The sequence below is a fragment of the Cucurbita maxima genome, unplaced genomic scaffold, assembly GCF_002738345.1.
Source record: "Cucurbita maxima cultivar Rimu unplaced genomic scaffold, Cmax_1.0 Cma_Scf00002, whole genome shotgun sequence".
Classification (NCBI taxonomy): Eukaryota; Viridiplantae; Streptophyta; class Magnoliopsida; order Cucurbitales; family Cucurbitaceae; genus Cucurbita; species Cucurbita maxima.
Window position 1 is genome coordinate 3,499,525 of NW_019272018.1, and position 23,530 is coordinate 3,523,054.

A 23,530-nucleotide genomic window follows, 5' to 3' on the forward strand; every position below is an offset into this window, starting at 1 on the left:
GGTATCCAGGATAGAGAAAACCCTAACCGGGATAAGGATACCCCGTCCGGTATTGGAATAAGTTTTTGGCTTCCAGAATTGGGGATTAGTGTAAAATCCCAACCCAGATAGGGACACCCTTGTCCTTTCCCAATTAGGTTTTCCTCTGCTAAGTGGCAATAACTCCACCATGTTCTCTTTCCCTTATCCTTACCCATCTTTACATCACCCACCAATCAAACCCCTCCATTGACTTCTCCTAAGTCTCCCTTTCCGCGTCACCACACCACTCAAAACCAGCCACGTGGAATTCCACCGAATAGGAAGTCGGGATAAATCACCCGCGGGTGAGGGTTTTGGAACTGAAGCGAGGGTCTCTGTGTATGCTATTTGAATCACCGTTTTGGCTGTCCAAAACCCTCTCTTTATTTTCTTCCCGAAACCCAGAAGAAACCCTCTGGCGGCTGCGAGACCCGTTGGTTCCCCTTTGCCCACCCCATCTCTCTCTCTCTCTCTCTCTCTCTCTCTCTCTCTCTGTTTTCCTCCTTTTTTTTCTCTCTCTTTAGGGTTTTTTCCCTTTGATTTTCATCTCCAAACCCTCGTCTTCCATTATCCAGTTCTTGTTTTGGGATTTTAGGGTTTTTTTTCATTGCCAGCTCTTCAGCAGCTCCCTCCATCCTGTTCTTTCCTCTGTCTCTGCGAGATTTACTTCCATGGCTACCGTTGCTTCGCCTCCTTCTACGGATCGTATCCTTACTTTCGGATTTCATATGGGTTTTCTGTTTTCTGTGTTTTTGTGTGTGCCCTTTTGTCTTTTCGAATTGGATCTTGGTTTATGGTGCTTGTCGGTTTTGATTTGTAGATCTGTGATGTGGTTTTCTTCTTTTCTTGATTATGTACGTGCTTTTCTGGGTTTGGAGTATTTTGTCTAGGGGGGATTAGAGATTATTGGGGATAGTTTTGTATTGGCTAACCTTCGATGTTTTGGGTTTCTATTTGATCTGTGGTTATGGGAGTAGCGTAGTTGATTTATCTTCGTTTGCGTTTGGCTGTTGAAGGTTTCTGTGTTGTTTCCATGATGAGATCTAATTTGTTTTCGCATCTTTTTGAATTACTTCTTTCTTGTTAATGTTATTAGTTGGGTTTGTACGTAAAAGTAATGTTTTTGCCCATCTTTCGTTCTTTTGAATGACTTTAGGTGATCTTGAGTGTATATTGATTTTGTGGCACGAAGTGTGTATTTCCTTTACTTCTGATTCTTACAGAAGCTGCAGATTTGCTGCAGAAGTTGTCATTGGATGCTCAGGCCAAGCCTGTTGAGATTCCAGAGTCAACGAAAAAGGTACTGCTTCCTTGATTCAAAGCTGAAGTTCTTTTTTCTTGTAGACGTATTGCAAGAAGATTGAAGTTCACTGATATCCCCTGTTATGAGTGTCTTTTAGTAAATATTTTCAATTAAATAGGCATACAACAGAAATATTGCCTGTTTCAAGTTGTCCTTTTTGTGTCAACTTTATCTAATTAGGGCGAGTTGGTGAGATTTTGATTAGTTGTGCGCTTATTCTTCGTTTTTCATGAGTTGACTGCTGATTTATTTATTTATTTATTTTTGCAGCCAACCGCTAATCAATATGGGTCCATTGATTCTGGGAATGCTGCTATTGGTCAGATTCCAAATGAACGGTCTGTGACTCCATTTTTACAGGACTTTGTGGATCCAAACATGTGCTATGTACCGAATGGATACCCATCTTATTACTATGGAGGTATGTTAATTTATGGATGCCAGAATTTGGTTGTATGAGTGGTTTCTCTTGAAACGGTATCCTTTTATTATGCATTCAAGTTCATGTAGTAATAATATATGTTCTAACAAGTTGTACTCATTGTCTCTAACTTCCTGATGGTTGTTTTGTAGGTTATGATGGGGCTGGTAATGAATGGGAGGATTATTCTAGATATACAAATTCAGATGGGGTTGAAATGACTTCTGTAAGTTATCGCTACTGATTTTTCTCCACAATTTCACTTGTTACCAAATTGAGCTGTTCTAATCTGTTGTGTTTTTGTTTTTCTTGCAAATTCTTCAGGGTGTCTACGGGGATAATGGATCTCTTATGTATCACCATGGTTACGGATATGGACCCTATGGTCCCTATTCACCTGCAGCTTCTCCGGTTCCCTCTATGGGGAATGACGGTCAGCTGTATGGACCTCAGCACTATCAATATCCCCCATATTTTCAACCTCTTACTCCAACCAGTGGGCAGTATACTCCTAGTCCTACTACAGTTCCTCAATCTCAGGGAGATATTTCTACCCCTGCAGCCACTGAGCAAAAGCCCATTTCAGTGGACACAGCTAATCCCAATGGTAATGGCTTGACGAATGGCGGTGGAACGAAAGGAAATAACGGTGCAGCTCCCTTAAAATCCGCATATCATAATTCAACATTGGGTTCTAATGCATATGCTAGGGGTGCTTTGCCAGGACATATTCCTACTTCGGGTTATCAGGATCCGAGATATGGTTTTGATGGGTTGAGATCTTCTTTCCCATGGACGGATGGTTCTATGTACTCAGATGGTCAGTCTAGGCTTGTCAGTAGCTCTACTATCAATTCTTCTATCACTAATGCAAACAACATGCCTTCTTCAAGGAGTCCTAGTTTCCGTCCCGGCTCTCATTATGTAGTAAGCATCGTTAGGCTTCCTATTTCTACTACTTCTATGCACCTTTTCCCTTCTGAATTCTCATCATTTAATATATTTCTTTCATCTTCTTTTGTGATACAGGGTTTTCCCCATGCTAGACCAATGTCAGGAATGAATACCTCCCAGGGTTATATAAATAGGATGTACCCCAATAAATTGTACGGTCAATTTGGAAATACAGTTCGATCTGGTGTAGGGTTTGCCTCACATGGTTATGATTCACGATCTAATGGTCGTGTTTGGCTTGCTGTGGACAACAAATACAAGCCTAGGGGACGAAATGGTGGTTATTATGGATATGGAAATGAAAACATGGATGGTTTGAATGAGCTTAACAGGGGACCAAGAGCTAAGGGTGGCAAGAACCAGAAGGGATTTGTGCCAAGTGTTCTGACTGTGAAGGGACAACTCTTGCCTACGAATGCAGCTGACGATGAAGAAAAGGATAAGGTGTCCACACCAGACCGGGATCAATACAACAAAGTAGATTTTCCTGAGGAATATGCTGAGGCCAGATTTTTTGTTATTAAATCGTACAGCGAAGATGATGTGCATAAAAGCATCAAATATAATGTTTGGGCTAGCACACCTAATGGAAACAAGAAACTCGACGCTGCATACCAGGAAGCCCAAGAGAAGGCTGGTGGTTGCTCCGTTTTTCTTTTCTTTTCGGTGCGTATCTAACTGAAATGGTTATTTATTACTAACGTTTATTTGTTTTTTCTCCTTGCAATTGATATCATGTTTATCCTTGAATAGGTCAATACCAGTGGGCAATTTGTTGGCCTTGCTGAGATGGTAGGACCAGTCGACTTTCAGAAGAACTTGGAATACTGGCAACAAGACAAATGGAACGGCTGTTTCCCTGTTAAGTGGCATGTAGTGAAGGATGTTCCCAACAGTCTTTTGAAACACATTATTCTTGAGAACAATGAGAACAAGCCTGTTACCAACAGCAGGGATACACAAGAGGTAGTTTTTTTTTGGAACTTGTAATTCCGTATATGGTTATCTATTTGTGACTGGTTGTAAAAAAACACGCGTTCTGTGTGCAGGTCAAGCTCGAGCCTGGACTTAAAATGGTTAAAATCTTCAAGGAGCATGTGAGCAAAACATGCATTCTGGACGATTTTGGTTTTTACGAGACCCGACAAAAGACCATTCAAGAGAAGAAAGCCAAGCAACAGCAGTTCAAGAAACAGGTAGCGGAGCATATATGAAACACGTTCCAGGATGCTTTTCTCCGAATCAAGGTTTTTGTTCATGGCATTTAATACTCTTTTAAAAATGCAGGTCTGGGAAGGAAAGCCTACTGATGAGAAGAAGGATGTGTCTGAAGTAGTAGTAGACATGAAAACTCCAAAGCCAGTTGAAGCGCCATTGAATGATTTAGTAAAGGAGGAGACACCCAAGACCGCCGAGAACGGATCAGTTTTGAAAACTGGAGATGCCCCGAAGGGTGCTAAACCAGTAACAACAACAACAGCATCAGAGAAGAGAAGTGTAGTAAACGGATACTAAGTGGTGCAGGATTTCAGTCATCTTCTTCCTCTCCTGCCTGCCTGCAGTTCAATGGAGCTTGTTGGTACAAGGAGTTGTCAGAAGTTTTGGTGCTTTGGATATATAAAAAAAGGGAACAAGCTACTGGCTAGTTCTTCTCTCCATACTTATTTTGGCCACAATTATGGAATGTCTTCTTGCTTTGCTAGTCTCCAGAATGAAATCCCACAATACTACTACTACTACTACTACTGATGATGCTGCTTTTTAGATTTTTACAAATCAATGGTGGTGAGAGCTGAGTTATGATGATGATGGTATGGTGGTGGTGGTGCAGTCTCAGTTCATTTGGTCACAACCTCTCTCTGGTCTTCTTTTTGAGTCTATTATAGTAAGTGGGTGGCATTTTAACAGGGTTTTGGTTTCTAGGATTGTAGTTTCTTTTACCCTTAGTTATTTAGTGGTTTTTTTCTTTCTTTTCAATATCTATTAAGATCAAGTTCTTTTCATCCTTCTTCCCAACCTTTTTCTTTTTTTTTTGCTTCTGTTTGTTGTCTCTGTTTCTTTTACTCTACTGGTTTGGCAATTTCCTGTCTTGTAAATCTCTTGTAGGAAGCAGGATGGGAAATAGTACAATATAATCCTAATATCAATCCCTTTGAAGATCTTTCCCTTCTTATCCTGTTTCATTGTCTGTTTGCCTTTCGACATGGCTAGCTGTGTACATGATCCCGACAACCTGACCTGACCTGAATTATAGGGGTTTGGTTTTTATAAATTTTGTACAAAGGACACACAAAATATATACTAAGAAAAATAGATTGAAAAGGAAAACAGAATTAAAAGAACAATACTATTTGTTGATTTATTCACTATTCTAGTCTCAAATTTATTAAAGTAGAAATATAAAGATGACCTGTAGTAAGCTTAATATAAATTGCATAATGGTCTGGTGTCAGTTAATGGAACAAAAATTGTTCTATACACGATATCATATCTCCCCCACTTTGATCACATAACATCACACATCGGCATCAAAAAAGTTCCCACACCTTCCTACCTTCCTTCCTACCACCTCCATTTGCCGCCTAAAGTACCCCACCCCCCCACCTTTTATTACAGACACTAAAAGACATGTTGTAAACGCTCTATCAGTAGCCCTCCTTCCATATCTTCGAACAGGAAGCGAACTCTCTATAAGTAACACTTCTTTCAGGCTAGCTTGTGTCTAATGTGACAGTCAGTCTGTTTGTCACCAAAGCATGAAGGACAATCAACTCCCAGAAGGCTTAATCTGCAAACAGAACTCCATTTAGACAGGCAATAATAGGCTTGGTTTTATTTTGGAGTGAGTTTTAGATCATTCGTTAAAACTCAGTTCCACATACCAAGAAATTCAGTCCAAATGAATAAATAGGAGAGAAAATATTGCAATCAGATGATTGTGGTTGAAGCATCTTACCATTGCTGGTTTTTCCTAAACTCTGTAAGCACTGGATATATGTTCTCAAATGCCGTGTATGTCTCCTCTCTCACCTGAAGGATTCAAAACACAACATCCACAAGATCGAGTTGAATCTTTAATAATTTGACGACCATTATCAAAGTCCAGGAACTTGGAGACCTCCATAATAAATTCAAGGCCAACTAAAATAATTAATCATTATGCCTTCACCCTACCATTACGCTATTCGTAGGCACTAGCTAACAAACTCTTTAGCTATTTACCTATACACAGTCTAAACTTATTCATAACATCTACCTCAACAGTAATTCTAACACAATTAACAATCTTTTGTCATCTACCAACAGTTTCTTCCATCCTATAAAATGTCTACAAACATTCTCATTTAGAAGGCAAAATATAACTAAACTTCTTAAGTCAAACCAACGCACAGGGAGGCTACACAAGCGCTGTCTAACCAGGTAAAACCAGAGCAATAGAAAAATACTACAAGACATTGATTTCAAGAACGATAACGGAAATGGCAATCTAACATTACCTTAGCCCCAGTGAGAACTATTTTTCCAGAAACGAAAATGAGAAGCACAATCTTTGGTTGTTTCATCCTATAAATCAATCCAGGAAATAACTCTGGTTCATACTGAAAAGAAATGGAGATCAAGGTTTTAATATAAAGTTACATTCCATATATCTAACCAGTTCAACATTAAAATATAATGTTTTAACCTAATAAAATATATATGGAATGTCAATTACAATGAGGCAATTTAAACATTGAAAATCATAAGGCAATTTAAACATTGAAAATCATAATAACTCTCAAGGATTCCATTCATCTCAAGCAAACACTATCAAAATAATTTAGCTTATATCACTCAGAACACCACAAGCCTCAGTACCATCGCAAACTTTTTAAGGCATGAAAAATCATTAGTACTAGTTCCTCATGAAAAAATCCAAATCACAGAATCACATAAAGAAATTGAAGAATCATAGTAAAGAACATATACATGTACATATACATTCAAGTCAAGCACAAAAAAGGTCAGGATTTCTAGTAGAAAAATGCTTGAATAACAATGGACGTCCCAGACTCTAACAAATTTAATAGTGTGGGAATATAACGTTCCCATTAAATACACATAGAGACCAAGATAAAGACCTAGAGCTTACACTTGAAAAGGCACCGTGAGAATATGCAAGACCCTCAAGTCTTATGGGGAACTTAACATCGCATGAACCAACAATATTCTGAATCTTAAAATCCTGCACCAGATTAAAAAACAAACGCATCATGAGGTAATTCACTGTGAAATTTATGTGTAAAAGATTGTGGATCTCAAAGACTGTCCAATGGCATTTGCAGTGATATGCACGCAAGAAATTGGCAAATATGTGCGAATAAATGTGATACATGATTTAGTTTTAATAATGAAGTTTTTTTTTAAAACTGAACTGTGCCTACATCTTATTTTCTCTTTCATTATTACCGAGGGGGAGAGAAGCACATACCTTAAACTTGGCAGGAAAACCAAGTTTTTGAATAATTCGGGCATACTGGAAAGAGGAAACAAGATACAATATCAGATACAAAATAGCTTCATCTCAAAAAGAAGGGTGTAAATGCATGAGATGTCCAACAGCTTTTAGATTAATAAGAAAATTATTTACCTGAACATCAACTGACTATACAATTTAACCTCAGAGAATACATCAACGATTAAATATGTAAATAGTAACTATTCATACAAACATACTTTTACAATAAGATGAAAACTATCAACTATTCTCCACACCCAATTTTTTTTGCCCATATCTTGAGGTTTTCAGTGAAAATATTTTTAAAATTAATAACTGTTTCTGGACACAAATTGTGTTACTGAATCAGGGCGTGTAAAACGATTTTACAACCTCTACAAACTAGGATAGAACACCTGAAAGACATTAAATACCTTTCTTGCAGCTAATTTTGACTGCTGTTCACTCTTAGCTCCAGTACAGACCTACACCACATTAAACATCTGAATAGCTAAAACAAGATACAACGGAAGTGCAACAACCGATTTACAAGAAAAAGAATCCATCCTTGTAACTATACTGGCACATTAAGCAGACAAGAATCCTCACTTGACCTAAATTCGTGCAAAGAGCATTGAAAGAATAAACCATAAATATTGGATTGAGGTTATGATTTTTTTTTTTTTTTTAATTTTTAATTCACTAGGTAAAAGGTGATGCAAATCTCTGAACCATAATAACTTAACAATATGTGGGTTTGAGATTATTATTATTTAATAAAATATTGGCCGTGCCATGGGTTCACATAGACATGAAACACAATTATGCCACAAATCAAATTGGAAAATTTCCTGTCTCATTAAACCATCAAACTAAATCAGTCTCAAAATTTACAAAACTAGTAAAGTTAACACCAAAAGAATGTAATATGCTAGTAGCAGAACAGTGAAGGAGGGCCCTCCCATCATGATTTCTTTCAGATGGGTTTATACGATTAGTCTTAATAAGATAAGTCATGTTTGGTCCATTAGCTTTTCTTATCTATTTTCTCATCAAATTTTATCAAGTCAATCTGTCCCCTGCCCATGTCTGGATGTGCCTGTTTTTATAAATTAAAAAAAAAAAAAAAAAAAAGTATAAAGGTTACCATTTTTTGTGTCCAACACAAAAATGGACAAAAGATTTTTTGTGGCAGTCAGAAAAAAAAGTGTAGTAAATCACTGAAAGCAACTGCCATATGGCTGGCTAACTCTTGTCTCATCACCTCTTATTTGGAAATTAGATAGAAAATGGCTTACCATCTTCCCAGATGCAAATATCAATGCGGTGGTTTTTGGCTCCCTTATTCTCATAATAACAGCAGCAAAACGCTGTCATTGAAGTGGAAATTGAGATTCTTAAAAGTTCAAATTCAAAAGGAAATAATAATATTTCACCCTGAAAATGGGATTCTTGACGTCCAAGATGAGTAGCACATAAAACACCACTTGCCTTGGGATTGTATTCAGCATTGCGGGCTTGCAGAGCAATGGCCTTAAGATCCAACTTGCAGTCCAGATTCACTGTTGACACAATGTTCCTAGACACAATACAACAGATTGTACACTCAACAAGAAACATTAAAAATATAGTACATACAAGGAGTTCCTGTAGAAAATCCAAAACAAATATACATTTGATGACTACATTGTACTTCACAAACGGGAATTCCTTGTTTGTATTGAAGTCTTAGAAGAAAGGTTGTCGGATTCAGTATAAGTGTTAGCAAACCCCCACATTCTACAATCTATGATGAAATTAATTTATATTGCAATTGCAAGAGTCCATATTTTCAATTTTTTGAAACTAAAATATTTTAACTCATAGGTGGATACAACTTATCCAGAGAATTCCAATTTAAATTTCACTTTTTACCAAAATCTACAGCTAGGTTCCCTGTTTGTGTGTGCATGAGAGAAAGAGAGACGGGGGGAGAGAAGAGATTGGGAGTATTTTAAGCCATTCAATGTCGACAAATTTGAAAGTATCATCAGGTCAATATTAGAGGTGTATATGGCGCTTAGACCAAAAGGTTAAACTGTTGTCTTTTCCTAAGTAAACCAATTTCTGGATATAAATCACTTCAAACGTCCATGATCAATTTCTCGTTGTAAATTGGTAAAAAAAATAAAAAACCCCACCACTTAATACTCTGATGAAACGCTATAACTTGGCCTACAAAAACAAACTATCATACACAAATAGAAGACACAAGCGGTTGGGAAAAGTTAGAACTCACTGAAGGGTAGGAACAATCCCAGAAGGGTGCTTTTTAAGATCGACGGGTTGGGCTCCTTCCAAGCCTTGATCTGCCATTCCTTATAGTAAATCTCTGCAATGACGGAACGCGACTCATAAAATTCTTGCTCCAAAATATTATTTTTCAAAAAGTACCAAAACCACCGTTTTCGCGTTTTTTTCAATGCCCAAACCCAAAAACATGAACAAATATCCTCGAATCATAAACAAACCAAGACTCCATGTTCATTGATTAACTAAAAATAGTAATCCATACATCATGTACGGAACTCACGAACGAACTCTATTGAAGATTTTTTTTTTTTTTTCCAGATCAAATTAGCGATAAGGGTTAAACGAAATACAGGGATCATACAAGACCATTCCACCAAGAGATCAATCATTAGTGGGGTAACAAAAACCCCTCAGCCGGGGGTATCTACAACGACCCACTCAATCAAATCTAACTAAAGAAACCCTAGGAGGCAGCTGAGGAAGGCAAGACGCAAAACCGACATGAAAGCTATATCAAAACCCAATCGATAGTCCATAACACACACGATCCGTTGATCGCAAGACGAACCACACGAAATTAAGGGAAAAAAACAGACCTCTCGCAAATGGGGAAACCCTAGAGTGGAGCGATGAATTTCCCGTCGATCGAAGAGAAAAGATCTGGAAAAATTGCGATAAAGAAAAAGAAATAGTAGAAGGATTGATGGGGGAGCGGGAAGAGTTTGAAAATCGAGATGTTTTATATCTGGGAATGTGAGAGAGACGAAGAGAAGAGGTTTATAAATGGGAGAGAGTTTTGAGTTTCCGTTTCGAAAGCGAAGAACGAAAAGAGGAAGGCTGCGTTTATGCGAAGGAGTTCGTGGGATTTGTGGATTTGTGTGGTTTGGAGATTTTTACTTCCTTCCTATTTTGCCCTTCGGAATTTTGTGAGATTATGACCTGGACGTGGGGGTGTTTTGGGGATTTCGATGGTGTGATTGTTAATTTCACGCGCCAGTTCTCTTCAGCGTCTCAAGGTCCAATGGTTGTTCAAAACGTGTTTGATGGTGATTGGTTGTTTTTTTTAAAGCGGGAAATATTTTTGGGTATTTTTTCTAAAGTTCAATTAACTCCTTATTTGGCGGAAGTCCAATTTGATCACTCTCCCCCAAATGCTTTAATTGCTTTGGCATTCTAACCATCTAACCATATCACTATCACTTGAGTCGTTTTGTTATTCTCTCTAACCGATATAGATTCTTACAATAATATAGTCGGATTAAACAATTTAATTTATATCCTTTAAAGTGAGAACGTAGCTCTTAGGTTCATGGATTTTGTCCTCGTTCTTCTTACTTAAGCTATATTCAATCTATGTTATCAGGATGCTTATTTTACTGTTCTACTTGGTTTAGTGTGTAGATTGTCAGTAGTTATGGAATTTTATCTCCTTTAGACCTTTTTGTTCGACTTACGTCTATGGTAAATTTGTTATTGTTGTTTCTCATCTAGAGTTCTCTGAGTGTTCATCTCGAACTGTTTGTTTGTTGCATTGCCATTAGGAGGATGTGAGGGCTTCCATTCTTTTGCTCTTGTTTTGATATATCTTATCGTAAGACAAAAGAAAAAAAACACAAAAAATTGTAGCTAATTAGCATTTTTAATCCAACATTTTTGTGTCAGTTTAAGTATGAAACAAGTTGAAATAATTATGACATAGTTCATATACTTTGACATATTCGATTCTCCTCATCATTCATTTACTGCACTTAAGTTCAAATATTTAATGATGACAATAATCTAAAGAATCTTGCTTTGAAAGGTTTTTGATTTTCTGCTAAATAGGACAATCTGTTCGTAATCATAAGGGTATGTACATTTTCTTAATTTATGCAACAATGTGAGATGTTATGCGAGAATGTGAGCGAGGGATGTTTGCTTATTATATTCGAGGAAACAATTGATGACTCTACAAAGTAGGATAAATGGTTGGAGCAACAAAAAAAAAAAAAAAAAATGAAAGGAAGAAGCATATAAAACATGATCCAAAACTACCGAATTGAAAAATAACTCACAGATTCTAAATTAGTTTGAAGTTCTGTTCTTAAACATTATTCCTGGAGATTGGGAATCAATGGACTATCCGGACTTTTCTTTGTTGAAATTAAAATTAGTTGAGAAGGAAATGAATTAAAACTCTGTAATGTGTATTATTTATTTTCCTTGGCGATATACATCTACCACTGTTTTACTTCCAAAATATGTTTTATAATAAAATAAATACCAATTATATTTTGCATTTTCGATGGAGATATATGGACTAAGTTGAACAGATTTGTTGTTGTTTGTATTAAATCTTTAATAATTTAATGATTCACCTTATATTTGGATTGAAATGAAAGTAACATTACACATCAATACAAAACTCGTTACATTAGCCTATAGTCATCAATACAAAACCTTTAATCAATAGTCTCGTTACAAAACTAGGGTTCATCTAGAGTATCTGCAATGCTAACAGTACAGCCCAACGCAATGCAATCCTAACAGTACCGCCCAAGGCAAGAGCTTGGTCAACCATCCTTTTTAAAGCCAAGGTCGAGGGCTGTACCATAAATGAAATGATACGGGGAAGAGATTTTTTAATATTGCTCGATATATCATTATGATGTAATTGATTTTTGATATTGTTTGCGTTCAATACTAATTTAGATTTGAAATACAATCGATGCAACGATTCTTCCATTTAAGCAAAATATACATCTATTGGAAGTTCAATAGTAAGAACAAAACCTGGAGACTGTATAGCTGAAAATTATTCAACAAATTGGTTTGATAAAAAAGCATCTAGAACGGCCTCAGAGATCTTGGTGGTTTGCGATCATCAAATGGCATATATAATAAATACCATCAAGAGTAGCAAATATTTATAATCACATCGCCGACCTTGCTAAATAGAGAAAACGCCAATGAAAACAAAGAGACAATCATCGCTCTTTCAAAAGAAAATAAAAGAAAATCAGAAGTAAATAGAAGGTTATTTAGATGTGATCAGAAGTAGCTGGTTGTAATATCATGGATTATCATTGGGAATCCGTCTGATTTTTTTCATCCTTTCACTATAAAACCTCCGGATTAAAAACAAAACAAAAAAGGACGAGAAAATCGAGATTTGAACGAAGAAACCAGAAGCGATGTAACGAAAGATTCAGAACGAGCAATAGAATATACGATCTACAAGGTTATTTAGATGTGATCAGAAGTAGCTGGTTGTGATATCATGGATTATCATTGGGAATCCGTCTGATTTTATCATCCTTTCACATCAAAAACCTCCAGATTAAATACAAAACCAAAAAGGACGAGAAAATCGAGATTTGAACGAAGAAACCAGAAGCGATAGAGCGAAAAAATCAGAACGAGCAGTAGAAGATACCGATCTTCGGCATTGCCTAACATCAGACTCTCTGATCGATTTCCATTTCTCCGGATGAAGATTTTGGCCGACCAGAAAATCGCAACATAAGGCTTCTTCCTCCGTTACTAAATCAACAATAGAAAATCAAACAATCACGCCTTAATGATAGTCACAGAGATCTAACACTCAGACGAAAGGAAGAGAATCATATAATTTCCCTCCTCAGAGCCGAGGCTGCCATTGGAGACACAGAAGGCAGCTTTTTATAGGCGAAAAGAAGAAACCCTAAACCCTATAAATCTGAACCAAAAAAAAAAAAAACAGAGGCGATAAATAAAATAATTGTTTTATTAAGTGACCATTGAAAGTTTAAATTTTTTTAATTAAGGTAATTAAGATTATATTCACCTAAAATAATATTTAAATAATTAAAATAAAATTTTGAAATAAATAGAAATATTAGATAAAGTTATATTAAATATGCATTAGTTAAATATTTTTGGATTTATGAACCAAATTTCATATCTTCTTGTATAAATGGTTTTCGTCTATTTATTGTATTATCATGAATCCATGTGTGGGGATGTGAGAGTTTTTGTTTCAGGTTCCTGATTGTAGAAACGATACCATAGCTCGATTTAAAGCCATTTGCGAATATGGTTGGTTAATTGGTAACCTATGATTTATGACTCGATAAACCCGTTTTGTAACACTTGAGTCTAATCGAAACGTGTAAAAATTTACAAACTAAACTGATACAGAGCGATAACGCTTGTAGACTAAGAACGTAACTTTCAAATATAAGAATGAACGGTATGAAAGCTTATCCTTATCACTCATAATGACCTAACCATTTTGGACTGTGCTTTTATATTGTACAAGTGTGAGATCCCATATCGGTTGGAGAGAGAAACAAAACATTTCTTATAAAAATGTGAAAATTTATCCCTATTAAACGCGTTTTGAAACTATAAGACGGATCGAAGTAGGTAGTATATAGTAATAGAGCTTGGACTGTTACAAATGATATTAGAGAAACACCGAACGGTGTGTGAGCAAGCTTAAAAGATTTTTTAACTCAACCTAACCTTTGTACCCCTAGTTGCAACTTGCAATATTTACCTAGTTGTATTTTTATTATTTATTAACAACAATTTAATTTAAAATTATCGTAAAATTTATTATAATATTAGTTATAAAATAAATCTAGGAACGAATATATAATATATTAAAGTAAATATAAACTTAGGAGTTTGATTATGATATATAAAATTTTATTATTGGAACGATTGTTGATATCTAACCAATGAGTTGACTTTGTAGCCAATGGGACATTACCTTAATCCACTCACGAAAAACATACGGCTTAAAATAATTGATTTAATGAAAAAATTTACTCACATGTATAAATATATATTAGCGGTCGTGTGACTTATATTGCTCGTTTACTTTATGTTTTTTTTTATCCGAGCAGCTAGAAAACTCACCAATCATATTGACTGAATCACCTTGGGATGAATTTCAACTCTACGTATATTACAATAGATTTTAATCTCAATGTCATTAATGAAGATACAAAAATAATTTATAACAAATTGCAAGTACAAAGCTTAATTCATATTTTTTTAACATTATTTATTTAAAAAATGTAAAAAAAAAAATATTTAATTGATAAATACAAAATTTAATATTATAACATGGTATAAAAATAAAAATAAAAATCTAAAAATAAAAATGAAAACTTTTTTTTTTTTTTTTTTTTTTTGTGGGTTCTTCTTCCTGATTCAGGCGGGTCGAGATTGAGAATCACCCGTTCATGGGATGCTGCCAATGGCGACTGCAATCAGAAAGCCCAGCCTTTGACCGAAGTTGACTACGAAGATTGTCAACATTACGATACAGTGGCAACACAGGTAAACGACTCTGTGAAAATCTTCTTCGAAAATTGTTTCTTCATCATCTTCTTTCATTGTAGTTTGATTTCCAACAGTTCGAAGCAAAAAAATCCCATCACAAATCGTCGATTTGATCCTTTTCATCAACCCTAATTTTGCAGAACCCTTTTGCCCAAATCATTCATTTTCTCTCTCTAGCTCTCACGAACCTTTCTTCTTAGATCTGCCATTTCTAGGTTTCCGCTTCTTTTCTGGTATCGTGTTGGTTTTGAAGTCATTTGGCGGGTTATTTTTGCGTCGATTTCTGTTCAAATCGGGGTTCGTTCGCTTCAATTTCTGTGGGTTTTTGTTTGTTTGTTATTGTTTTTTGTAAAACCAATTGACCTAGGAGGAGAGATAAGAGATTCCGGTAATTTGAATCGAAATTATGGTGTAAATTTCGATAATTACCAGCAGATATTTCCATTTTTTAGATGAGTCTCTGTATCTATATTTGTTGTATTTTACACAGTTGCAGACGCTGAAAGGAATTATTAGTAGAATCTGCGTCAGAGCTGGGAGTGGGAGATGGAGGGGAATTCCGGCGGAGGTGGAGTGAGTATTGGGGGAACGACGGCGGGCAGCGTGGCGGTGGGTGGAGTGACGGGTGGTGGCGGCGGCGGAGGAGGAGGAAACGACGTGGAGTTGATGTGCAAAACATTGCAGGTGGAGCACAAATTGTTCTACTTCGATCTGAAGGAGAATCCCAGAGGCCGATATCTGAAGATTTCAGAGAAGACATCGGCTACAAGGTCAACGATCATTGTTCCCTTCTCTGGGATTCCATGGTTCTTAGATCTCTTCAATTACTATATCAATTCTGATGATCCGGAGGTTTTTAGCAAGGAATTGCAGCTCGACACCAAGGCACCTTTGTTCCTCCATCTCTTTTCTCTGTTCATCGTCTTCCTCCACTTTTACTTTTTAGTTCATCTCTGTGATCTCCTGTTCAACTTTTTGCTAATTGTACTCATCCTGCCTTTCAGGTGTTCTACTTTGACATTGGTGAAAATCGGAGGGGTCGATTCTTGAAGGTAAATTCCGTTTCCTGCTACCATATCTGTTGTTTTTCTTCTCGAGATTCCAACTTTCTTGAATTTCCCATTTTTGTTTTGTTCTTGAAAGTATTCTCTCTAGCTTTTCTGTTTGATTCTGTCAAATTAGGCCTTGTTGATCTAGAATTTCGCTTAAAATTTGCAACAGGTCTTCAGAAAAAGCTGACAGACCCACATTCTTCGAATGATTCTGTACTTTTCAAATTTTTCTTTGATTGAAGTTCTACTTCAACCCAGTTCGTTTCAGTTTACAGATTCTTTATTGATAGCTTCTGATGCTCAATATCAATATGAACTCTTATCAAAATGGAAGAATGAAATCAATTGAAATATGGGTTTGTAAATGCAGCCATATCCTTGTTCTGTGTCCTTTTTAGGAAAAGATAAAAGAAACAAATTCCGTCTTTATGTTCTTGATGACCCTTTATAGCCTTCCATTTGACAATACTTCCAAATGCGTTTTTCCAAATATGAGCAGTTGCCTAAAATTATGCTCTTATTAATGGAGATTCCCGAACTGTTTGATTTGACCTTTTTTTTGTTCTTTCTTTCTTTCTTCTTCCTTCTTTTTAAACTATTTTTCATTCACATGTTTCATTGTCAATAGTAATGACAAACCAAAGGCTACTTGCAAAATATTCAAGTTTATAAAAGTCTAGGAAACCAAAAGCATTAATTTGGCACATTACTACTCAAATCATTAGCATGAACATGTGAAAGACATGGGATATTATAGTATATAATGATTTTCGTAGTTTTACTAGATTTCGATTATGGCAATGTCTAATTTTTCTCATTTTTATAGTTTCTTGTACATGTGTGTTTTCCCATCTTGACATCGAATGCATAAAAGGTTACAGATGTGTTCATATTATGCATCATATGCTTCCACTAAAGCCAACTCTGTGCCATGAATTACATTATAAATTATTCATACAGTCATGTGTGCAATTTGATTTAATTTCGTTTTGAACCGTGGCTCATAAATCGTGCCTACACCTTGGTTTACTTAGTTTCAGGCAGAATGATGCACATCAGCCATTAGGGTAGTCTGGAGTGAAGTGGCTAGACACTGAAAGAAAAGACATGGTTGAACTTGTTGGCTTTAGTTATCAAAAACATTTTCCAATTTTGAGATCAAACCTTGAAACTGGATGTGTTGCTTAAGCTAGGCCAAGGCTTGTATTTAGTGTTGTAAGTGTTTTTCCGTCTTTTTTTTATAAGAGACAATTTCATTGATGATTGAAATTTACAAAAGAGATGTAATATCCATGGTGTTTACAAAAGACCTTCCCAATTTACCGTGAGGATAACTGTAGGATATAGCTTGGTAAACAACATTGTCAAAAAAATTTGTATAGATCTGTGTCTTTTCTGCAAATATTCTCCGAGTGTTTTCCGTCTTCTCAAAATAGAAACATGTTTCTGGTCAAGAAAAATGCATGTTCTAGCTGTTCTCAGTGTGCTTGTGATAGATATTCTCCAGGAATCTATAAGGAGAGAAGAAAGTGCTGATGTAGAATAGCTCACACCCTTCATGTCTGCAGTAACCAGCCTTTTAAAAGTTCTATCTTTTCTATCTCCGTCTTTGGCCATCCATTACCACCTTCTCCATTATCAAGGAGTTGGACCATAATCCCTACTGGCTGCCATTGTGCGGCAGCAGATTACAACCACCTCAGGCTCCATAGCCCCTTCACACCAGACAGTTCAGCAACCCCTCTTTTGATCCCTTTGGAGTGTCATCTTCACGTGTCAGTTCACGTAAGAATTTCCAGTTCTCTTATTCCCAGTCTCTCATTCTCTGGCCCTTGTAATATTGCTTATTGAATCTACAGTAAGCTTCCACGTGCGCTACAGATCTCCAATACTCCCACGTTTCTCTACTTTAGGGTATACTTTTATTTGAAGTTTTTTAAACATAGATGTGGATATGTCGTGTAGTTTTTCGAGCGTAAATGAACTTTCTATATCTTTTAATATCAATCTGGATCTGAACTTTGGCTGATTTCAGCTCTCATTTATTCTTATTTTGATCATTTTTGGTTCCGTTACAAATTCGAATTAATGCAGAATGATTCAAATTCTGGGATTAGAGGGTTGATAGTTTGACCCCTTCAGCTATAGGCACTTATTGAGTTCACTGTTGCCTTCTTCTGGATTGTGTGGCTTAAGATTAGGATTTTGGGGAATTGGTGCACTCATCTACTTTATTAATTCTTTTTCTTTGATAAATATTGTTGTTTTGTTGGAATTCTTCTCCCCTTTTTTTTTTTTGGTGCCTCAAAGAAAAGAAAAAAGATCTTAAAGATCTGGAATGTGTGGTTGTAAATAGAGCTGGTTTTCGTTGTGTTAACTGGGCAGGTATCTGAAGCTTCTGTCAGTAGAAACCGCAGCACCATTATCGTTCCTGCTGGAAGCAATCGGGACGAGGGATGGACTGCGTTCAGAAACATTTTGGCAGAGATCAATGAAGCGTCTAGGCTTTTCATACTGCCCAATCAGGTTTCTGCTGCTCGTGGTCGTGGCGAGCTTCTCATCATGCCTTTTCACGGGATTACTTCCATTGTTTCTCTTCTAACACAATTTCATACTGTTTTCTTTTGCCCAAACTAGGAAAATTCCGAACATTCAGAACGTCTAGTCGGACTTTCAGATGATGTAGGTGCTGGCTTCATATCAGGTCATAGTAGTCAACCTGGTCCAACCTCTGACTTGAATGTAGACAGACAAGTAGACTTATCAGCTCAAGATGAAATGGGCAATCTGGGGGTATCGAAAGTTATCCGAGCTGATCAGAAGCGATTCTTTTTCGATCTCGGAAGTAACAACCGGGGTCATTTTTTGAGGATATCTGAGGTAATTATACAAAAAAACTGAGCTTAAGATCCTTATTTTGATGCTTATTTGATCTGGTTTTGTCTGTCTTGAACCCCATGGTGCCTTTCTTCAGTGTCTTGATATGAAACTCGTCATATCCGTATCGGTTGCAGGTTGCAGGGGCAGATCGTTCTTCGATCATTCTCCCATTGTCGGGGCTAAAGCAGTTCTATGAAATAGTTGGACATTTCGTGGAGATCACCAAAGATAGGATTGAAGGAATGACAGGCGTGAATGTTAGGACGGTGGATCCGCCTCATAGATGAACACTATAGGCCCGGGGGGTTTGTGGTGAATAATTTCGGTTAATGTTTGTGTAGATGATGTTCGAGTAGGGTTGAAATTATGGTGGGTGTGGTTTGATATTGTGTTGTCGTCATCGTCGTCTTGATTTTCTAGTTCTAAGTCTGAATAATCCATGCTGCTTGATTAGCAGAGGCTATGGAAAATGCTTGAGAAGCTTAATTATTCTTCCATGAATAACAAAAGAGAGGGGAAAGTAAGAAAGAAAGAGATGCTTGTAATTGTCACTTTATAATAATGGTGAGTTCAGGTGTGTTTTGTTCATTTCACTTAATGGTGAGTTCATGGGTCAATTGGGTCTTTATGAACTTTATCCATGACTGAGATGAAACTTGGGTGAAACTAAGTGAAGGTTCGAATCGACTGATGTTGAAGAATCAGTGGATGAGTTGTGGTTGGGGTGAAATGCCTCTCCGAAATGTATTGAGGCGCAGCCGTTGATTGGACATCTAGAGGTAAAGCACTATTTCGATGCGGGTGGCGAGACATACAAGACATATTAGTGTCATTTTTTTTTTAATAAAATAGACATTAATTTTAATTTAAGAATCTAATTGAAAATTTGGGTGCAAAATAAATTGGAAAATGAATCAAAAACAAAAATTGGAACCAAAATAGTGTTTGAATTAAGAATATTCTTCTGATGATGAGATATAGTTGAGCTAAGCTTAGGCAATTTGGAAGGAAATTAAGAAATAGTTTTGGACAATCAATATTTTGACCTTTATAATATACCTGCTTGTAAATCAAAACCCCTCCTGGAGATTTACGGGAATTTCTTGAGGAAGAAGGAAAATGGCGGCAGTATTGACCGGACTGTCTCAGGCGTCGTTACTTTTCTCGCCGCGTGTCAGTGGAGCTCTCAGGATCAACACTTTTTCTGTTCGACGCATGCAATTTCAATCTTCTACCATTCGTAGAGGTAAGCAATCGTGTTTTTACGGCACCGTCATATGAATCTCTTTGTAGAATTGGGCCGTGTTCATCATTTTGCCAGCGGATTCATTCCAATTCAGATTTCTTATCCCCTGTTTTCTGCAGGGAGTTCCTTTGATTGCAAGACAGTAAGATCTGCTATCCGTGCCACCGACTCCAAAAATGAAGACATCGACATTTATCCAGACACCACTGGCGGCGACTCTTCCGATAAAGGGATTCACGGCGATGGAGGAGGTGGTAGCGGTGGAGGAAAAGGTGGTAGAGGCGATAATGAAGGCAATAGCGGGGAGGAAGAGGAATCTAACACCAACAGCGGGAAGAAAGCTTTGTCAATGTCACAGAAATTAACTCTTGGATATGCTGCACTAGTAGGAGGTCCTTATTTATTCATTATAAATTTGAAACTTAGATTTCAATTTTTAGTCTGTCTGAAATGGAATAATGATTATGTTCTTGGTTGCAATTGCAATTTTAATTCAGTCCTTTGTGTTTTTACTTGGCAGTTGGTGGCTTAATGGGATATTTGAAAGGTGGCAGCCAAAAGTCACTATTGGCCGGGGGAGTCTCAGCCACACTGTTGCTTGGTGTTTGTAAACTGCTTCCCAGTAACCCTGTTCTTGCATCGGCCTTGGGTCTTGGTAAGGAATCGGCCGTATCTTTGACTTAATTATGAAAATCTTAGATTTCCCATATCAAGTAGCTGAATTGTTGTTAATTCTAGATGTTACTTATTAGATATACATTGTACTATTGGGAACTTTGAGTTTTTGAATCCTGGTTAAGAACAATGAGCAAATGCACTTTGCGCTGGGATGTATACACTATGTCTAGCTTGAAATAACGCGTCGCCCTGCCCTGCCCTCCTCCCCTTCTTTATCTTAAATTTGGGAGAGAACTGTAACAGCCCAAGCCCAAGCCCACCGCTAGTAGATATTGTCCTCTTTAGGCTTTCCCTTTTGCTAGGGAGATGTTTTCGTACCTTTATAAATTCGTTCTCCTCCCCAACCAATGTGGGATCTCAAAATCCACTCCCCTTTGGGGCCCAGTGTTCTCGCTAGCACTCGTTTCCTTCTCCAATCGATGTGGGACCCTCTAATCTACCCCCTTCAAGACCCAGCGTCCTTGCTGGCACACTGCCTCGTGTCCACCCCCCTTCGGGGCTCAACCTCCTCACTGGCATATTGCCTGGTGTCCGGCTCTTATACCACCGCTAGCAGATGTTGTGCTCTTTGGGCTTCCCCTTACGGTTTTTAAAACGCATCTATTAGGGAGATGTTTCCACACCCTTATAAACAATGCTTCATTCTCCTCTCCAACCGATGTGGGATCTCATAGGAACAAACTCAAGTGTGTCCATAATTAAGTTTTCTATATATAAGTAGACTGGTTGATTGGTTTCCAAAGGAAATGATGGCCTTAATTATGGGAATACTATTGTGTGTCTAGGTTAATTAGTATAAAGATTTGTAATATGGTTTTGCTAAAGTTTTCAGAGTGTTAGTTGTGGGATTGTTAGTAGCAGTGGCAGTTGAATGCGGGGGAAATCAATGGTGAGTGAAACATGAGAACAATATTGACAGTTCTATGTTAATCTTCACTTAGGTTATTGTCCAGTTTTCTTGAGTTACCTCTGATTGACAATATTGACATTTTGTATCCTCTTATTTCAGTCATTCGATCCCATACCTAGTTTCTTGCGAACTAGTAGCAGACCATGTTCTTGAAAAGGGATTCAGAATTTGAGAAATAATTATTGGAAACTTAAATTACTCAAGTTGATATGATACTGTTTTGGCATCAATTTTTTACCAGATCTGATGTAATTAAAGCTGGATATGTGGGAGTTGTTGTACAGCCCAAGCCCACTGCTAACAAATATTGTCTTCTTTGGTGCTCCCCCTTCTGGACTTCCCCTCAAGGTTTTAAAATGCGTATGCTAGGGAGTGATTTCCTCACCCTTGTAAAGAATATTTCGTTCCCCTCTCAAACTAATGTGGGATCTCACAATCCACCTCCTTCGGGGCCAGCGTCCTCGTTGGCACTCGTTCCTCTGTCCAATGGATGTGAGATCTCACAGTTGTGTTGGGACTAATTCTTTTCATTTGTTCCTAGTAAAAGCCACATACTACTCGCCAACTTCTTTTGGTGAGTCTTGAATGTGGACCTACATTATGGATATATGGTTCAAATTATTTCTAAATTCTGAGATTTTGAGTGTAGAATTTGGTTAGTTGTGTTCACAGTTCACCTTTCTTATCTATAGTTTTTATAGCCAAAGTTGTGCTGTTGGGGTTTTTTGTTGAGGAAAATCAGTTGTTTAGCTCTCACATTGGGAACCTTAATTGTAGCTTGCTTGTAGTGGCAACACAAGGAAACTACAATCACCTTACATCGTGCTGAGATGACCGTCCGTACCCGAGACCAAAACCAGCCTTGATAAGGAAGGGCATTGACTGAAGTTATATAGTTCTTTCATTAAGATTCACAATCCCATATTCATCATCTTGAGGACAAGATGATACCTAAGTTATGAGCAGTGTAGGCGTCTAGAGTAGTTGGTTTCTTTGCTATAGGGGTAGCTGGAGTTTCCGCGAGTGTTAATTGCGGGACTCGATAGTTACTGGTTTTAAACTTGGGAATATGATGGCTAACGAAATATAAGGTAAATATTGAGACTTTTGTAATGAGCTTGGTCCAAGGGAGGCTTTCAGATTTCTCATAGTTAATGTTTGGGTGTGATTTTAAAATGGCTTAAATCACTTTTGTCGTATTCAAAATCACTGTTCGATCCTGGATCGTGGATGAAAACTTTGTATAATGTGTAGGTTATGCAAAATAGTGATTAGTTTCATTTTAATATTTCCTCTTGCATATGAGCAGTTTACAATGATTATACATAAACTCATTGTTTTAAGAAGTCCTAGAAAGAACATGCCATCTGATCTGTTCAAACGGTGTGCAGAAGCATGGAAATAAGACTACTCTAGGGAGGAAAACCAATGTTCCAGTTCTGTTTTTATTCATACTATTATTTCAAAATCTATTTCTTAATCTACAGGCCTATCAGCTTCACTTTTGGTAGTGATGGGATCTCGTTTCAAGAATTCTGGGAAGATATTTCCAGCCGGTGTCGTATCTCTCGTGTCGTTTATAATGACTGGAGGTTACATGCATGGAATTTTACGTAGCTCACATTGAACGTACGATGATGAAAAACTGGTAGGGGGCGCTTTCCTCGAGCATGTCTAGTGATAGTCATAAACCATAACTGACGAATTTGTTTGTTTTTGTATAATCTATGTTATGTTGATTGGTGTTTTCAGGTCTGTGAAATTGATTTTGATGTGCCTTCCAACTTTGTATGGTGTGTAGTGCTTGTGCTGCCCTCTTTGTTCATCAGGTCTATCTGTGTAATCATCTGAACAAGGAAAGGGAAAGTAACGTAGGCTGTTGAATGTTCAAAGGTTAAAAGGATTTGTCTTTTGTCTTTACGAGCAGATTTGAGGCCGCCTTTGTATCTTAACCCTTCTCCTTCTCACGAGTTTAGGGGTCCC

The 23,530-nt window shown here is 37.2% G+C and overlaps 4 protein-coding genes and 3 non-coding genes across 9 annotated transcripts; 3 read left to right on the forward strand and 4 right to left on the reverse strand.

Moving 5' to 3' along the window:
• Window positions 1-391: 391 nt before the first annotated feature.
• LOC111466468 lies at window positions 392-4,868 on the forward strand. 2 transcript variants are annotated; one of them, XR_002714386.1, is made up of 10 exons: window positions 392-726; window positions 1,245-1,321; window positions 1,595-1,745; window positions 1,898-1,971; window positions 2,070-2,672; window positions 2,775-3,365; window positions 3,453-3,665; window positions 3,749-3,895; window positions 3,987-4,447; window positions 4,479-4,868. XR_002714386.1 is itself a non-coding variant. In XM_023111138.1 (9 exons), the coding sequence occupies exons 1-9, from the start codon at window positions 693-695 to the stop codon at window positions 4,212-4,214; spliced, it is 2,118 nt and encodes a 705-aa protein (XP_022966906.1). In that variant the 5' UTR covers window positions 392-692; the 3' UTR covers window positions 4,215-4,868. The 2 variants fall into 2 exon arrangements, 1 of the variants encoding a protein (XP_022966906.1); XM_023111138.1 differs by having other exon boundaries at window positions 3,987-4,868.
• A 227-nt stretch (window positions 4,869-5,095) lies between these two features.
• Window positions 5,096-10,324, reverse strand: LOC111467589 (TATA-box-binding protein). The gene is made up of 10 exons (XM_023112559.1): window positions 10,065-10,324; window positions 9,455-9,547; window positions 8,668-8,755; window positions 8,475-8,546; window positions 7,611-7,661; window positions 7,171-7,215; window positions 6,832-6,924; window positions 6,197-6,298; window positions 5,656-5,729; window positions 5,096-5,487 (listed from the first exon to the last, which is right to left on the reverse strand). Coding segments are annotated over exons 2-10 (603 nt in total). The 5' UTR covers window positions 9,532-9,547; window positions 10,065-10,324; the 3' UTR covers window positions 5,096-5,486.
• A 1,977-nt stretch (window positions 10,325-12,301) lies between these two features.
• LOC111473172 lies at window positions 12,302-12,394 on the reverse strand. Its single transcript, XR_002715585.1, has one exon. It is a non-coding gene; the product is annotated as a small nucleolar RNA SNORD24 (small nucleolar RNA).
• Window positions 12,395-12,493: 99 nt separating this feature from the next.
• Window positions 12,494-12,568, reverse strand: LOC111473185. The gene has a single exon (XR_002715589.1). It is a non-coding gene; the product is annotated as a small nucleolar RNA R12 (small nucleolar RNA).
• A 130-nt stretch (window positions 12,569-12,698) lies between these two features.
• Window positions 12,699-12,772, reverse strand: LOC111473193. Its single transcript, XR_002715592.1, has one exon. It is a non-coding gene; the product is annotated as a small nucleolar RNA R12 (small nucleolar RNA).
• Window positions 12,773-14,633: 1,861 nt separating this feature from the next.
• On the forward strand, window positions 14,634-19,301 carry LOC111467262 (transcription factor Pur-alpha 1-like). Its single transcript, XM_023112122.1, has 6 exons — window positions 14,634-14,778; window positions 15,272-15,666; window positions 15,786-15,833; window positions 18,219-18,359; window positions 18,471-18,713; window positions 18,848-19,301. The coding sequence occupies exons 2-6, from the start codon at window positions 15,328-15,330 to the stop codon at window positions 18,998-19,000; spliced, it is 924 nt and encodes a 307-aa protein (XP_022967890.1). The 5' UTR covers window positions 14,634-14,778; window positions 15,272-15,327; the 3' UTR covers window positions 19,001-19,301.
• A 458-nt stretch (window positions 19,302-19,759) lies between these two features.
• On the forward strand, window positions 19,760-23,467 carry LOC111467494 (protein FATTY ACID EXPORT 2, chloroplastic-like). 2 transcript variants are annotated; one of them, XM_023112426.1, is made up of 5 exons: window positions 19,760-19,959; window positions 20,079-20,351; window positions 20,480-20,614; window positions 23,035-23,195; window positions 23,300-23,447. In XM_023112426.1, exons 1-4 carry the CDS (start codon window positions 19,833-19,835, stop codon window positions 23,172-23,174), a joined length of 675 nt encoding a protein of 224 aa, XP_022968194.1. In that variant the 5' UTR covers window positions 19,760-19,832; the 3' UTR covers window positions 23,175-23,195; window positions 23,300-23,447. The 2 variants fall into 2 exon arrangements, with proteins under 2 accessions (XP_022968194.1, XP_022968186.1); XM_023112418.1 differs by having other exon boundaries at window positions 23,035-23,467.
• The last annotated feature ends 63 nt before the right edge of the window (window positions 23,468-23,530 follow it).